The 17,756-nt window shown below is 42.3% G+C and overlaps 1 protein-coding gene across 1 annotated transcript in view; it reads left to right on the top strand.

Moving 5' to 3' along the window:
* TTC17 (tetratricopeptide repeat domain 17) overlaps positions 1-17,756 on the top strand; it is a 458,242-nt gene that overhangs the window by 86,833 nt on the left and 353,653 nt on the right. The window contains exons 3-5 of the mRNA XM_085643464.1: positions 3,073-3,242; positions 5,610-5,721; positions 6,787-6,918. Of these exons, the coding sequence (XP_085499590.1) occupies positions 3,073-3,242; positions 5,610-5,721; positions 6,787-6,918 (414 nt within the window). The remainder of the gene's footprint in view (positions 1-3,072; positions 3,243-5,609; positions 5,722-6,786; positions 6,919-17,756) is intronic.

Here is a 17,756-nt window from a genome sequence, read left to right as displayed (position 1 = left end):
GTTTGACAACAAACTGTCTTTACTGGTCGAACAGCGGTCGAGGTATCGATGGGCCAGAAGTTGCTGGGCATCACGGGGGGAATCCTATCCGAGGAGCACTAGAGCACCTCCATCTTACCCGCATTAAATTGCAGTGAGTTTTCCTGCAGCCAAAGTGCCGTGTCATGCAGGCAGCTATGTAACACTTCCAGTGAAGTTGACTGAATACCCTCAAGGGAAAGGATCAGCTGCGTATCATCAGCATAATTTACGATGTTAATATTATGATGTTTGATGACCGCGGTCAGGGGTTTCATATAAATATTAAATAAAATGGGGCTAATGGCCGAGCCTTGTGGATCGCCATGCAAGATCTTAGTATAGGCGGATTGATACGGGGAGAGAGACACTGCTTGCTGTCTGCCCAGTAAGAAAGACTGGAACCACCTCAGAGCACAGCCCGTCACCCCCACCTCTCTGTCTTCCCAGCAAGATCCCATGGTTAACCGTGTCAAAGGCGGCAGACAGGTCAAGCAGAATCAACAAAGCTGCCTGACCCCTGTCTGCCCGCCTCCGAAGCTCGTCCATAACAGTCACCAGGGCCGTCTCTGTACCATGGGCTGTTCGAAAACCAAACAACCTCCTCCAGCAAATTATATTGTTCCAAATGCTTGGACAGAGTGCTAATCACCACTCGTTCCACAATTTTTGCCGGAAAAGGCAGGAGAGATGGGCCTATAATTATTGGGGCACTCTGGATCAAGAGAAGGTTATTCTAATAGGCGTGTCTCCAGTGCTTGTTTCCACTGAGATGGAACCATTCCGTGAGAAAGAGACTGATTACAAATCAGACGGAGAATGGGAAACAGCTCTGTCTTAAACTCTTTCCAAATTTTATGTGGCACTGGATCTAAAGGAGATCCAGAAGGAATACCACAGGCCAGCCTATTAAAGTCCTCCTCTTCCAGAGGCTCAAACTAAGAGAGGTGATTAGCAGCCCCACATTCCAGAATGGCTTCCGAAGCCTCGGAATCAGTTACCACCATAACATCAGTGCCCAGAGTCATAGCATTTACAACCTCAGATTGATGATGTGCCCCTACCAAATCCTCAATAATGATTTTAATTTTATCATGAAAGAACCTAGCCAGGTTCTCGCACAGTTCTTGAGAGGGGGGTATCGCATTCTTAGAACAATCTGGGCTGGTCAAACTGTTCAGGATGTTAAAGATACTTCTGGAGCTGTTAGGGGCGTTACGGATCAGCGTGGAAAAATATTCCGCCTTGGCCCTATTAATCGCCTTCTTATAGCCCACAATCTTTATTTTCCATATCTGCTTATCCTCATCCTGATAACCTCGTCTCCACCTCCTATCAGCATGCTTACATTCGAGCTTAATGTTTTTTAAACTATCGTTAAACCACGGGGCCGAAGGTCTGCCCCTACTGCGGTGGGTTTTTAAAGGGACTAATAAAACCAAAACCGAGAATTTTCGTACAGAGAGATGCATAGTCCTCCTCAACTGGCAGATCCACGGAAAAACAGTCTTCCACCTGAAACAACGGAGCAGGGCCCCTCCTACGCAGGAGAGCCTTCCAATCTCTACTCACAAAATCACACGTACGGTTGGCTACCTGAATGGTTGAGTAGTAAAGTTCACATAGAATTTAATCAGGAAATGGTCTGTCCAGTCCATGGGCAAAATTTCCCCTATAGACAAAAGATTACGCTCTGAAAAAATTAGGTCAAGCAAGTGCCCTCCCTTGTGAGTGGCCTTGGACACCTACTGGAAAAAAGGCCAAGGCCTTCGCAAGACAGACAAATATTAACATAACCTGCATCCTGGGGGTTATTAAACCAAAGATTAAAGTCACCCAAAATCACCAAATTGCGGTGAGTGGCGGCCATATTAGTAAACGTCTCCAGCAGCAGTTGCTGCACACTAAAGACCCCAGGTGGTCTGTAGCAGATAATCCCCGTTAATGCTTGACAATAATCATTCTTGATGACAAAAACAAGTAGTTCACAGCCTACAATCTCATCAATATCTATGGTAGAATCAGGGTATCTTTATAAATATTGTACTTTACCTTATACTTGCTGTTCATGGTAAATGCATTTGTTGTATTGCCCTCTGTCTTTCTAGGATATACAGGTCCAATCCTTAAAGGTGGATTTTTGATGGGAAAGGGGAAGATTTGTGCCTCAAATAGAACTTTCCACACGGTCTGTATCGCCTCCCAAGATACCAGAAATTGCCCTCAACCTAATACAACACCCTTTGGACTCTTGTGTCACTTTAGAAGCCATTTCAACATGGCATTGCCTTTAGATGTTCCTTTAAAGTCTTGGATCTCCTGACTATGCATATTCACCTATTTGAAGGCAATATGCACAAGTACATTTAAAAAAAAAAAAGCTGCATATTTCAACACCACGCATCGATTACGTTTTCTAGTTTATCATTCCATACTGGAAGGGTGTAGTCTCAGATCCAACAACACACAACCAGTAAAGATTTCTGGAATTATCCAGATAAGACTTCCGCTCATCTACTGTAAATAATCGGAATACATGTGACATCATAAATTGAGAACATAATTATTGGTTGATAACATTTGAGTGCTGTAAATCCCAGTTTGGTCTTTCACGATGGCTATATATTTTCATGTTGCTAGTCTGTGGAAACATACATAAAAAGTCCATAGGCATTCTAGCACAGCGGTCCCCATTCATACCACCAGTCTCTTGGTATGATTGAGTTGGTTGCCGTGTTGATGGTTTGCTCTTTAAGAATCTTAACCGTCTTTCCAATAGAAGTGATATTAACACACTCGAATCCATACATTTCAATATTTTCGGTCTGACTTTTATATATTTTTTCTTGTATGTCTGGTCAACTGTTTCTAAAATTTTCCATTTATGACAGTAAAAAGCAATTGGATATAAGTAAGTTTAATTCATTTCTTCATAATACTGTAATTTAGTTCTCTGCAACTCAATTTCATGATGATCAACCTTATTTTTGCCACTAGTGCAACTATATATTCTTCACGTCTTCCATGTCTGCTATGTGTTTGATGTTTTTGTAGAAGCAGCTGGTAGCACAAAAGATTCACATTGAGGAAAATGAGGACCGAGACACTGGTCTCGAGCAGAGACATTATAAGGACGACCCAGACTGTATCAAGGCTAAAGTCCCACTTGGGGACCTGGATCTCTACGATGGCACCTATATCTCCTTGGAGAGCAAGGATATCAGGTAACACTCTCATTCAAAACAAATCTGTGATTCTGCTTTCAAGAAAAAATTGGTGTTTGTTTGATTCCCCCCCCCGCCCCCCCCCCCCCCCCCAGACCCTATTATTTATACAGGAATACTAAACTTTCTGTTCACACTTCATTTCAGGCACTTCATCCCAGACACTTCATCCCTCTGCTGCATGTTGTGAACAAGAGGCTGTGTTCTTCCACAGTAAAATTCAGGAAATACAAATCAGCCTGAATGCGACAGACACCCGATGGTTGTCTAAACACTATGACCACTGCTCCCAAAAATGTGTCGTGTTCGTTACTCTCCTTTAATTCCCTCTCTATGGAAGACACTATGTCCGCTATCTAAAGTCAGACTCCCAGTCGGACCCCGTCCCCCATTTCCTTTAGCTCTGAGGACTGATGTCCGGTGGTTAATACACTGTTGAATGATTCCTTCTCAACAGCCTTAGTTCCTTCAACTTGGAAACAGGCTAAAATGTTACCTCTTGTTTAAAAATCTATTGTTGAGCTCAATATCCAGGCAATTTTGGGCCCATCTCTTTGCGCTGCCTAAAGTATTGGAAACATTTATAAATCTGCAGCTGTTGGGCTACTCAGAATCCAATGAACTACTACTCCCCTGCCAGTCTGGCGTTAGGACAATGTTTAATATAGAAACAGCTCTTCAAAAAAATGTCTGCACTTGTTATAAGTAACCTGAATTCTGGGGGAAAGTATTTTGGATCCTGCTAGACTTCTCAGTAGCCTTTGATGTTGTGCCCCATCTCAGGCTGCTTTGTTGCCTACAGGATATAGGGATCAGTGGTGCAGCACTGAAGGAAAAGTGGCTGAAGCCATTTCTAGATGATAGGGGCCAGGACATTTGGCTGTTTCCATATTCCTCAGGCACAATAAATCACAGTAGGAGTTCCTCAGGGCTCATCCCTATGATGTTCAATATTTATATGACACTGCTGGCCTCCTTTGTGGAGACGTTTGTTGTCAAAATTATCTCCCACGCAGATGAAACTCGGCTTTTCATTTAACAGAGGTGAAGATATTACCCCAGATTCCCTCAAACCATGTCTTACTGCAGTTTATCAATGGATGCTCTTGAACCAACTAAAGTGTAATGCAGATAAGACAGAAGTTCTTAGTTATGGGTGAAATTTCACCTTGCATTGGCAGATTCACTGGCGAGAGGGTCTGACCTCCAAGTCTGCATGTCGATGTGGTCAAAAACTTGGGGTCAAGGTCGACAATTAGTTGGCTTTTTAAAAACAAATGGATACGCTGGAAGGAATGTGCTTTGGTCTTTTACGCACACCCCAAACATTCCTGCTTCTTTCTTTCCCAGTGGTTCTGTTCTTGATTATGGCTGGGCTGGATTAGGCGAATGCACTTCAGGTCTCCCGCATTGCCTAGTTAAAACCTGCTGGTAATACAAAATGCGGTTTGCCTAATGCTCAGTCTTTCCATGAGGGCTCATATTTCCTCTCACTTGTGGGCCTTGCATTGGCTTCCAGTGAATAAATGAATTTTGTTCAGTATCTTGCTTCTGATGTTCAGAACCTGAATCAAATCACCCCAAGATACCTATCCACTAGGACGCAAGGATACTGCCCAATTAGGAATTTCCGTTCCTCGAATAGATACCTGGCTGCAGTTCATAGGTTGCGCCTTATAAACTGGCGGCAATTCATTTTCTTTCTTAGGCCCTTGGTCATAGAATAAACTCCCTCGTGACCTTCGACAAACTATCTGTTTAAAAAGAAATTAAAAACTTGGCTTTTCTTTCAAAAGTAAGCCTGGCATGCTTCCTCACCTATTACTTTGCCTGGCGCTGGGACACAGTTCTGAGTAGCTGTGCGCAGTATAAATCGGGCTCATTCATCCCTCACATCCTTTACTATCCAGGAAGCCCCTGTGAAGAGTAAGACCACATTTTTCACATGATCAAGATTGCATACAAAATATTCACGTGGAAAGCTATGCTGTACATAAAATGTTAAAAAGAGATGAAAACAACACGACTGATTTTGCACTTTGAGTGAATGTGGAGTGTGTGCTGGTAGTTTGTAATCTTGAACCTGTGCAGGGCAGTTTAGGAATGCAAAAATAACTTGCGTTTGCTAACCAGTTCTTTAATTTCCCATTAGGCCTGAGTGGTGGATTAACTGTCTGCATTTCATTGTCTACTTTATAACCAGCCAAATAAGAATTCTTTGTAAACCCATCTGTGGTCTCTGTAACTGAAGGTCCACTGCAGTTTTTTTAATAAGGCACTAAAAGAGTAGTTTTAACCCCATAGTAAGACATATGTTGGCTTCTCCAATATGTTTTAATGTAATAGTATTTGTCTTTTGTGTTCCAGTCCTGAAAACTACCTGGACACCCGGACCCCTCTGCCACCAGACCTAGTGAAACCAGACTGCACAAGCATTGTAGAGCTTCCATACAGTATCCATGCCTTTCAACACTTGCGGGTAAGTTTCACACCCTCCTCCTGCTTTCTTAGTGCGCATCCTTCTTTTGGTTGTGTAGTTTGGGTCCTCCACAATACTCTGTCCTGTTTGGGCACTTAACATTGTGTGCTGATATACCTGCTGTATGTTTACATTTTAAATGGGATTGCTCATTCAATATACCTTTTGGTTACAGATTATTGTGTACTAGTTGTGAGATGACCCAAGGTTTCTGTAGCCATTCTGATGGGAATGAAGCATGCCTTTGGTGGCCTTTTGATGCATAGGCGCTGTCCTGTTCCCAGCCAACATTTCACAACAGCTAATCTGCACCTTTTGCCCTAGCAGCTCTAAAGTGGGATCCTATCTCCATTCCGACCAGTGTTAAGCCACCTCCTTTCTTGCTGCTATGCAAGGATCCTGAAGGGTTGTTCTCTTCCTGTTGACTGCTCAAACTTAGCAAAACAGTGTGTTTTGATTTATTTTCCTTTTAATGTCTTCAAGAACCCTACATGGTGGCTAATAAACAAAAGTTTTAGTTCATGAGAACATTTCATTTGATTATTTGAAAAAGGCCCTCTTGTTGCAGTAGTACAAGATGAAATATAAGATATGAAACGTGGCTGGTCCTCGCAATTCTTAGGCTACGACTAGCAACACTAGTAAGCTCATAAGATTTGCAGCTACTTAAGTATGTGTTTTAGCTGTCAAAACGATTCATTTGCCTGTCATTTCTCATCTGTCTTTTTTCACCTACTTCAATTCAGAATTTGTACTTTGACCAATGTAAACAGTGTAAAATGTCTTCGAAGTATCCACCTAGTGTCAAACATCTCCGCTTTTGCTGTGTGTGGTGTGTGTGTGTGCGCGCGTGCACACACACATTGGAACTTACACTCAGTTTCTTACAAGTGGAAGTGTGAACTATAGATACGGTGTGCTGCTTAGTTGGGCATTGTATCACTTAAGCCCACTGTTTCTGTAAAGTGTTGCAGTTATAGTAAATGAGTTTTCTTCTTAAAATGTGACTTTAAAATAGTAAGTTTGTCAAATTAAAATGGGCTGATAATTACTATATTCCCCTAGGGTATACAAGAGCGGGTAAATCTCTCATCACCTTTGTTACCGAAAGACGATCCAGTCTTCAACTCCTTATCCAGGAGATTAGGAAAAAACATAGATGAAATTGGTCATCATATACAGGAAGCTCTTTTAAAGGTATGTTGTGCTGCTTGTCTCTCCACACCCTGGTACTGCTAGGTACAGTAACCGAAGATAAATATTATGGCGTTATACAAGCATTAGTTATGTAGTTCGTTTTAACAATAATTGTCCGAAATTGACACATACAATATTTTCACATAAGAGCATTTATTTAATTAAGAGAAGAGGGTGAGGGCAAAAACACTATACTGAACTTATCATTTATTGAATGCTGAGTATAATTTGGCCTTTTTTTTCCTGAGAGGTTCATTCTGTAGCACATGACTTTTGCTATAAGAGTCTGAAAATATAAAATCAAGTCTTCAACCATTTGGCGTGAGGAAGGTTTCTTCAGTCCGACAATCCACTTCTTTGCAAATAGAGTCCTTGAAGCCACATCTTTTTATGTTAAAACGAGTCTACAATAATAGTCTTTGATACAATGAAGAATCTTCAACAAGCAATTCACAGTATATTGAAGTCTTTCATGTTCTAGGAAATCCTGTACCTGATCTCTAGTGCATGTATGTGATAGCCTTTTAATTGCCTTGTTTTTGGTGGCATTGCAATAAGCGTATGTACTTTATGCCAGAATAATCACAGCTAATTTGATGGGGTTCGTGATTTGGGCTTGACAGGTAAGTTCTGATTTTCATGTAATGGTCAATTCAACAATTGAAATGAAGTATGTTACCCCCTACTGAAGACCCTGAAAGGGTCTGTTTGACTCCATGAATATTATTCCTTAGTGTTTTGAGAGACATCATGTAAAAACCCCAGGAAGTTCCGTTCAGCGCTGAGTTTGGCAGAGATGACGAGAACACATGGAGATGTCAACATCCCAGATTCACCTTAATTGGTGATACCACAGGGCTTCATCATTGTATATCTGTGGTGTTGGACTTGAGGAACATGGCATGGCTTTAGGCTGCGTTATTTATTTTTCTAAGAACCATAATTTCCCTTGTTTGTAGGAAGCAACAGCCCCATATATCACTGTAATACATGTAACCAAATTTCAAAAAGGAAGATGCTGTTCTACCCTTCATTATGTGATTTTTAGGTCTCGCCTGAGCCAGCGCATGCGCTGCTCTTGCGAGACATTTTAGTGAGTGGGCTTTAAAAAGCCGACCACAGCTTTTGTCTGGCCTCGAGCGTGCGGTTACGCGCACAGTTACGAGCAGAGGCTCGTAACTGTGCGCGTAACTGCTCAACCTCTTCGGCTTACTCGCGCTTCAACGCTCCTCCCCACCACAGAGTGCGTCTCGCGGGTTCGTTTAAAATTAAAAAACAAAAGATGAAACGCATTCAGAGACAAACATTCTTCTTTTGGTAACGCAGGGACTGTTCTACCACATGGCTGCTTTTTGTCGTTAGTTTATTTACCAGACAACTAAAGATTCATAGATAAACCTAAAACGTTTATTCTGTCTTTCCAAAATAAATGAATAATTTTAAATAGTTAGACATGTTAGACATTTTATTTAAACACTTATTTTATTGTAAAATAAATCATGCACTTTAGGGCTCTAAAATACCCTTTTTGTTGTAACCTTAAATAATATTTCGCATTTCTCAATGGTTGGTTACAAATGTTTAGAGTAGTGAATGGTAAACCTAGTCGGCAAAGTTTTGTTTTTCGGCATTAGCACCACTAAAAGATGGCAGTCCAGCGTAGGATAAGTCGTCTTTCTTCTTGGTCTAGAGGAGTGGGAAGAGTTTTACTGTGTCTCTCGTGGGAGTACAGCAGCAGCATGGAGTTTGAGGAGCTGGGCATCAGGGAGGAATGCGGAGTGTTGGGTTGCATCGCCGCCGGAGTGTGGCCAACCCAGCTAGATGTGCCCCATGTCATCACCCAGGGGTTGGTGGGAGTGCAGCACAGTTAAAGAGGCATTGCGAGCACACTGCCGGTGTCAGCGGCTTTTTGGAAGACAAACGAGGGCGCTTTGTCCATTCTGCATGGAAACAAAGCTTGACATACAACTGGGGCAGTTTGGAGAGAGTCTTAATAGCAGAAAGAGTAATCTTTTTATTGGCCTGTTGATTTGTGTAAAATTGTTTTTTTTTTTTTTTTTTTTTTGCAACTAAATCGTTTTTTGCAACTTGAGCGTAATTTGGGAAATATAAAAAAGTGCTGCTACAAATCTTCCTTCAAACTTTGGGGAGGGGTTCATGTCATTTTGTATTTTGGAAATGCTTGCAAGGCCTTAAGTAGAAGCAATGATGCTTCCTAACCCCCATCGGCAAATGCAGTAGCTTCTGCATGTGCAGTGTGGCACCGTGGTTATGTTTTGCATGCCATTCTTGCGCCTACATTTTTTTGAAAATGCAGAAGCCTCAAAAACCTTTGGGCAAGGCAAGAAAGACACCTCATGCAGTTTGAAAAAGGCTACTTTAATGAAGTAGGTGTGTATTTCACACTATACAACCCTGCACATGCTTTATTTTGGCCTTACCTGTCCATTGGTTCCCTGCCCATAATCGCCCCTACTTGCGCCCACCCAACAACTTCTGTTTTACCAGCTTCCTTGCTCCAAAACACCGGTACAACACTTTTGAACCAAAATGATGTCTAACCTCTCCATAGCTATTTCACAACTGCCCCAGACTCTCGTCCCCTCTCTCCCCCGAGCTGATCACCTGACCAGTAACGTTACGAGACCATCTATGAATGCATCCTTAAACAACCCAGCTGCCCCCACCGCGCACCTCTTCATCAGTGAAAGTACAGAAATCCCCACTTGTATGCACCTATCTCATCAAATGCAAACCTAATGAAAATTAAACAATGCGGTACACCAACTAGGCAACACCTACTGTATGTACGGCTCATGACACGTGCGTAAAAGAAAGTGGTAGTTCAGAGCTCTGCCTTGCCTCTAAATGTTACCTACCCTTGCCCTACTTCCGCCCTTTACCAATCCCTGACTTGCTGTTATATCCTAGCTATATTGTAGTTTGTCATCCATTGCTCAACCAGTGGAACACTGGAAGAATGATGTAATATAGAATGTTGGTCTCTGGAAACCACAGTTGGAGAAGGGCTGAGCACCATGCTGGGTGCTCCTGGTGTGGGTGAACTACAGCTGTATTACTGATCTTGTAACTAACCTGAATAAATCTTCTTGAACCACACTTACCTGCGTGGACTTGATCACTACAATTTTATGGCGACGAGTTGAAGCAAAGAATCTGCGTGTGCTACCTCTAAAGGCCTTCAATTTCAAGACTTGAGTATCAGAGAACTTTCTCTCAAGTTGAATCAACTCCTCAATCTACAGCTGCATTTACTCAACTACTGGCACATATCAGCCCCACCAGTGACCTCCCATCGGTCACCCTCTATGCAAAAGTGCCAGTTCCACACTCTACGCAGCTCAAGTCTCTGCCTGCTGTTCCTACAGCATCTCAAACAGTCTGTTCTGTGACAAGTTTCACTTTTCATGTAACTGTCTCCTGCCTACAATATCGCCGACGCTTTGGCTGGGTGCCACATGTAAATACAATTTAATTTCTATTCATTTTAACTTGATGCCAGTTTAACTGACCCGCAATTTTTTAAAATTGATGCACGAGTCACTTGGTAGACGCGCACGCTCACCTGCATCATACGGGACCTCTACGGCATGTTTGGTCATATTGTTCTACGTCAGCTTGTCTTTTGTCTTCTACGCAACATGGTCCTGCTGCGGGACGTTTGGCTCCACCGACGTGCCTGCTGCCACCCAGCATTGCGTCCTCTTACGTGACGCCATCTTGAGGTTGACGTGTTTCTCATCTGCAACATCTCTCTGTGCCAATCACGACGTCTGTCATTTCAATAAAGTTTTTCTTCAAGAAGTCTCCTGCTCGATCTCTGTCACGTTTTCTTGAGTTTACGACAGGAGACAAGCTCTTCATTATGGGGTCAAGACATGGACACTGTACTCCATTTCCAGATCGTGTGGTGAGTTCTCCTCAGGCTCATTCGTTTTTCAAAATTCAATCTGACATGGTGTCTGCTGCAAAGTACTTTGTTCATGGTAAGCCCAAGTATCCTCCGGTCTTCAGTGGGCACTACATCCCCTGAAAAGTAATTTCATGTGGCAAGTCTTCTGGAGCTGTTTCCACAATGTCCTGTTTACCTTCTATGGACGCCTCTCTCATTGGATCACGGTGACAGGCACACCTTTGGCAGTGATGTTTTGTGATTTTGTTTTGCATGTTCAAAAACCGTATTGTGTATTTTCAAGACATATCATGTCATGTGTACATTGCTATGTAATAGTCTAATTTTGCAGTTATCTCACATCGTGCACAATTTCTGAACCTTCAAAAGGTGTTGGAGTTTTGTCCCGTTTGTTACAGTGCGTGTTTTTCTTTTTTTGCATCTAGGTTTCAGTCCTCATATTCTCACTATCACTACAGTGCACAACAACAGACTCTCACCCAGGGTCGTTGTTTTTTTTTTGTCTTGTCACCCTATTTAGGGTGTCTAGGGTTTTGTTCATGGGTCCTTCACCCATTCGGAACAGTGCACAATGTTTTCACCTCTTCACAGGGTGTTTCACGTGGGTTGTATTCCCGCTACTCTTGTGCACAACATTGACCTCTCCACGAGGTTTGTCTGTTGTCCTGCATCTACAATGCACAATCTCTTGACCTCGCCGGAGGTGTGTCTGTTGGGTCTCTCCCATTCTCTTGTGCATAACATATGACCTCCAGTCGAGGTCCGTCCTTACACGGACATTACATTACATGACTCATACCTTCACTAAAGTGCACATTCTTACCTTACTTAAGGTGTCTAGTGTGGGTTATGTTTTTTTATTGCAACAGTGCACATTTCTTTACCTCCACTCGAGGTTGCCCATGCACAAGCACATTTTTACCCTTGGCGGGTGTATGGTTTCAGTCACCATAGTGCATGGGTTACGTTACACTGGGCGTTTGTTTTTTTTATTGCTTCTTGCTTCGTTTTCAATACTATAGCCCAGTGGTGTTCTCTATTTTTGATTAATTCTTCTAAATTTTATGGAGAAGTATGAGTACTTTCCTCTTCTTCTCTGTCGTCTTGTTTCCTCCTTATTTGGGTTGCCTTCTCGCATACTTACCTGGCCAGTGGGTGTGCAGAGGGTAGTCATTGATGGTTTTTTTCTCTTTCTTTTTCTTTTCTTCTGTTATATAGAGTAGGAATGATGGTTAATGGATTATCTTCATCTGTTTTTCATATTTCCATTGTTTCCTCTATTGCTGTTCTTGTCTCTCTCTGGTTCTCTCTACTCTTTTCTGCTCATCTAGCTTCTGTTTGCTTTCTAGTTTACTATGGTGTTCTTTTCTGTTTTCTCTTTTGGGAGAAAAGAGGATATGTTATATCCTAGCTATATTGTAGTTTGTCATCCATTGCTCCACCAGTGGAACACTGTAAGAATGATGTAATATAGAATGTTGGTCTTTGGACACCACAGTTGGAGAAGGGCTGAGCACGCTGAGCGCTACTGGTGGGGGTGAACTACGGCTGGATTACTGATCTTGTAACTAACCTGAATAAATCTTCTTGAACCACACCTACCTGCGTGGACTTTATCACTACACTTGCCCTCTTTTGGCCCTTACCACTCGCCCAAATGGCTGGGGGTGTGGAGTGGAACCTACCCTCACCCCCCCACCGCACCACCAACTTCATTTTACACAATGTACTGACTGATGTATTTTAAATGCAGAAAAAACTAGAATAGTATTGCTAATATTTCGGTGTGACATAATGTAAACATCCTGGGGGTGCAGGGGTTGTTTATGCAGTATCGCCACCGTCTATGTTGTATCACAGGAACATGTTCAATGCACGTGAGCAGTCTATGCTTTCTGTGGGTCTTCTTTAAAACATTTGCAGTTTTGGTGCTTTGTGATGTAGATTTGCCTATTTCATCTTGTCTGTCGGTTAGATACACTAATTTGAATGTTCTATCACTTAACCTAAATCAGAGAGACCCCTTCGGACCTACCCTTTTTTCAATTTCTTAGCTGTAGTAATTTCCCAGATCGCACTTCGACCACAGCTCTGACTGCTGGTGTAGCCCATTTTGTTTTAATGCCCATAAATGTGCATATCGGCCTAAAGACCAGGTGTTAAGGATCTCTTGACTTCCATATGACACAACTACAGCCCAAACTTTCTTTTAATGTCCTTTTGGACCTGCTCTGTAAGTTTTATAAAATAACATGAATTGGGTCTGTAATCATGATTGTTAGACCCTTGGACCCCAAATATGATTGGTTTATTGGAGCGTCCCTCTGTCTTATAGACCGTTCATAATGAAAACCATCCAGATGTTCATGAAAATAGTAGCCAATGAAGTCCATATTTCCGTCTGCTTGCTGTCCTCAACATTAACCTTGAAATCACCTCCGAGGATCACTGCCATTTTTAACCTGTCTTTAAGATTTGGAAGTATGTGCAAACAGAATACAAGTATGTGACCACAAGGACATAGTGATGAGGATTGTATAACACCCCGCTCCTTGGTTATATAAATGGAAAGTTGTTAGTGGCATGCTTAGATATAGCACATGATAGGATTTTAGTATGGAACGCTCTGCTCCGTGCAGCATTATATAACAAGTCCTGTCTGAAATGTGAAACAAAGGAGCATGTGATAAAGTCAAATCATGAGAAACTATGCGTATCTCCAGAGTACGTGCCTCTTCGTCTTTAAAACAGGAAGTTTACCTAGCTGTAATGTTACCCATCAGTACTCATTTAGGTTATTCTTCACAGGATATATTTCGGCAGCCTGTGTGGCTGTTTTATTACTGTGTCTGTATTTCTTTTCTATAGACATAACAGCAGACTCCTGCTGGCTGATCACTTCAGCTAACATCAATCGCCCACTGATTATCAGGGCGTCTGCAATGCTGCTCGAAGGTTTCTCTTGTACAGAGTATATTTGCCTGGGAGGCATGATTGCACTCAGTAGAGAGCTTACTATAAAGATAAAGTGCCACATTCGAGAAGAAAATGAAAGCAAAATGTTGTCATTTTCTCTGAAGGGCAAATGTGCACTAATAACGAGGCACTTTATTCTCCACTCAGTGAGCACCGTGTAAAGGTTTTCTCCCACATAAGCCACGTTGACTCTTTTATTGTTTCCCTTTCGCTGTTTTTTAGGTCTCGCCTGAGCCAGCGCTTATAGCGCTGCTCTGGCGAGAGTTTTAGTAAGCGGGTTTTGGAAGTGCTAACCTGGTGGCTTTTTTCAGGCCTCCAGCTTGCGTTTGTGAAGGCGTGCACGCGCACAGCTGCTATCCTGGTTTCTAGCATTCCTCGCATGGCCGTCTTTCCTCCCCCTCTCTCACCCGCTCCTCCCCCTCCCTTACTGCACGGAAGAGTTTCAGCCTTAAACGTAAGGAAACACTTGGAAACGTTTCTTTCACGCTAGGTCAAACCCTGTACTTGTAGAAATGCATTATTTGAAAATTTCACTACTAACGTTAAAAAAACACAAATCTTACAGATTAAATACGGAGCGTTTAATTGTAGCTAAAAGCACTTCTCTTCAAATACTGCATTTACTAATGCTAAGGAGGGAACAGACAACAGGCGCCACTGGGCTCGAAGCCAGACAGAGCCATCCGGCTTGATTAATGGCTTGGCATTTGCAAGTGTTACAAGTACACAAACCACGGGCGCCAGGAGAGAACAAGCCATACCGAGACATCCTCCTTAATTTAAGTTGAAACTGTGCTGCAATTCCGTTTAGATTTTAACACAAAATCTTTTATGCAGGAAAAGCTTCACATTTTTAAACAATGACATCCAAAACAGAACTGTTTACATGGTCACATTTTAAACACACATTACAGTGGTCAGATTTGAGCATTTCAAAAAAATTATTTTATATTCGGATTCAGGATTTTTACAAACACGCACACTGGTTGTCCCATATGTGGTAGTCTGGAACACGTTGTTTACACCATTGTCCTGTGTTCACTTCTTCAGCTGCACTAATCCGCATTTACGCGCTTACTTTAAATACTGGTTTGCTTTCAACACACTAATAACACTGCTACTTATTTCCCAAAAAAGAAAACTATATAAACAATTAATAACATTATTTGTTGGACAGCATACACAATTCTCAACAGCACAGCTTAAACACATTGGCAAAGTTAATTGCTCTGCCAAAATAATTAAAAGACCCGAAAGGTGAGACCTATTGGCTATGACATTGCTTGTTTACCATTGCTATTTGGTTTTCATCCATTTGAGCTAAACGTCTTGATTCCCATAGAATGGGAATGCTAGTTTGCTGAGGTTTTAGTAATCAGCTAACCAGATTAATTACTCACCTTTTGTTAGGCCTTTCCTCCAAGTTCCTTGTTGGTTAGTGACTATCTCACAGGATCTTTGTTTATACTGTTAGGATGTGATAAACGTTTTAGTCATACTAAGTTATGGCACAATATTGGTAATTTGCCAGGCAGTGATGTGCTTTAAAAGCATAGTGGAAGAGGTGTTGTGCAGCGGCCAGGGTGCCTGACTCCGGAATCTGGGTATCACGGTTCGATCCCCGCTGCCGGTGGCAGGTTAGCCCAGCACCATGTGACTCAGGGCAATAGCTCACTTAATCTTCCCGATGGCCCCCAGTGCTGGGACAGCTCGCTAGAGGTAGCTGTGCGCTTTACAAATGCTGGTATTTCATTTATTTTCATGTGATTTTTTTAACAATCAAAAACATATATGCAGTTTGAATGAAGATGAGCACAAAAATCCTGGCACTTCTGGAATCTAGGAATCAGGGGGTGATAACTACCTTTCTCCCTAGATGTAAGGAACATGTCCTTTTGATAGAATGATATGCAAGCGTTTTGGAATCGAGCATATCCATTGCGCTCTTATTGGAGCCTTGAAGGCGTGGCTATGTCTTTGACTAACCCTATTATTTTGGTTCCCAGACTCCATTCAGCGTCTGTCCTAATGTATCTGCTCTTCTAAGCCATCATATGCCTGCAATTCCACTCTTACAAAGTCGCAGTCAAGATTTCTGGTGTTTGAATTAACCAAGAGACCTGGGGATTCAGCCAGGCTGTCAGGGAACTTAGTTTAATGCCAGGATGATATCTGGACCTTTAATTATCAATATAAATTAAGAGCAGTAGGTTGTAGGTGAATTATTATTGACCTCTGAAACTCAGCATCATCAGGGCTATTCAATGAAGGACTCGCACAAAGCCATGCTCATAAGAGGACAGGACCTACCGTTCCAGTCTGTCTGATACGTCAGGGTTTTTTCATTATACACCATTTGTGTCGGCAGAGATGTGAGTGGAGTAAAATATGTCTTTAAAGTCCTATTCCAGACTCACCTTGGGAGACAGCATATACAGGTCAGTCGATGGGATAATGCAAGGAAGCAGTAGCTAACTGCAGTATCTATACAGTACACTACCTTATACGTGTTTAACCATGCAACAGTTAATTTTGTTGCACCAAGGATATTGTGCTGCATATCTAAATACTTGAAAGGTCCCAAAGGCGAGACCTATTGGCTATGCCAATGCGTGTTTGTTATTTATATTCAGTTGAACATTGCTACCCGTGTCCGATCCCAGAACATTTTCAGATGTTGATTTTCTGAAAAATGAAAGCCTCTAAAAGTCAACATTTTCTATCTTATATATTTCTTCATGCCCAATTTAAAATGCTGTATCCTGCAACATGAAATACCTGAGGTTAGGGGGCGGGGAGGGGAATACTCAAACCTCCCATTAAAGAACAGATCAGAAGCTGGTGCCAATGGTATTGCACTTTTGTATGGAGAAAATCTGAACCTGCATCATCTTAGAGCTGTGCTGTCTCCGCAAGCCCTTTAGGTTCAGTTAGCCAGTTCATGTTCTTTTCCTCCACACAATAAGGGTCTCTGTACATGCTGTTGCCTATTTAGACTTAGATCTTTGGACTTGGCTAAATATTTTCTTCTTTTTTTTTTCCCCTGAAAGGTATCGCTAATTTCTCCGTTTGTTCCTGTCATTGTCTTGTAACATGTCTCTTTATTAAAATATAAGCTTGGCAGTTCTGGCTGTAATGTCCTGTTGGAGCAGGGTCAAGACTGATTAGCATCTGAGGTGACACGGTGGACAGTAGAACGATGGGTTGGAATGCTACCCAGAGCGATTGCCAGTGAATTAGTTTTATTGCATGCATTCTTCCATCACATTTGTGATTGTGATGGGCTGACCTAAATGACCATGGGAATGCCCAGACGTGGCTCCCTTGCTCACTGTGCCACTGGAACCAAGCTACATCTGATTGAAGAGCCTCAATAAGAGTGACACCGGTCTTGAGTTGCTTGTGTTCCGTTACTGAGAGGAACTGTCTGACACCAAGAGCAGGGTCAAGACTGATTTGCATATGGCTGGGTCTAATCTGAGGTGGTATGGTGGGCAAAAGAACAGTGGTTTGGAATGCTACCCTGAGTGATAACAAGTGATTAAACTTAATGCAAGCATCCTCCCGTCACCTTTTGTGCGTTTGATGCGACCCTGGCTCTCAGAAAACTTTTCTTTCCATGCCCGTCAAGTTGCACCTAGAGTTGCTGTCTTGTACAATTTATTTTTAACAATTATTACAAGTAATATTTTTCTGTCTTTTAGTGCGTAGGGATAGGGCCCCCGAATGAGAGATCATGTTGCCATAGGTGTTGGTTCTCGAATACCTCTTCTTTTCACACCGCATCTGTCTGTGGAGTCTGGATTTAGTGCACTCTCAGGACCTGTTGCTGACTGTGACTGCTTGCCATCAGCATCAGTAGATGGCCTGGCCGGAGATTTGTGCGCTTTTTGTGGCTCATTTTTAGGTCTCGCCTAGCGACGCAGCG

Source organism: Triturus cristatus, chromosome 3_1 (assembly GCF_964204655.1).
Source record: "Triturus cristatus chromosome 3_1, aTriCri1.1, whole genome shotgun sequence".
In the NCBI taxonomy this organism is placed as follows: Eukaryota; Metazoa; Chordata; class Amphibia; order Caudata; family Salamandridae; genus Triturus; species Triturus cristatus.
This window is presented reverse-complemented; position numbering and strand designations above follow the sequence as displayed.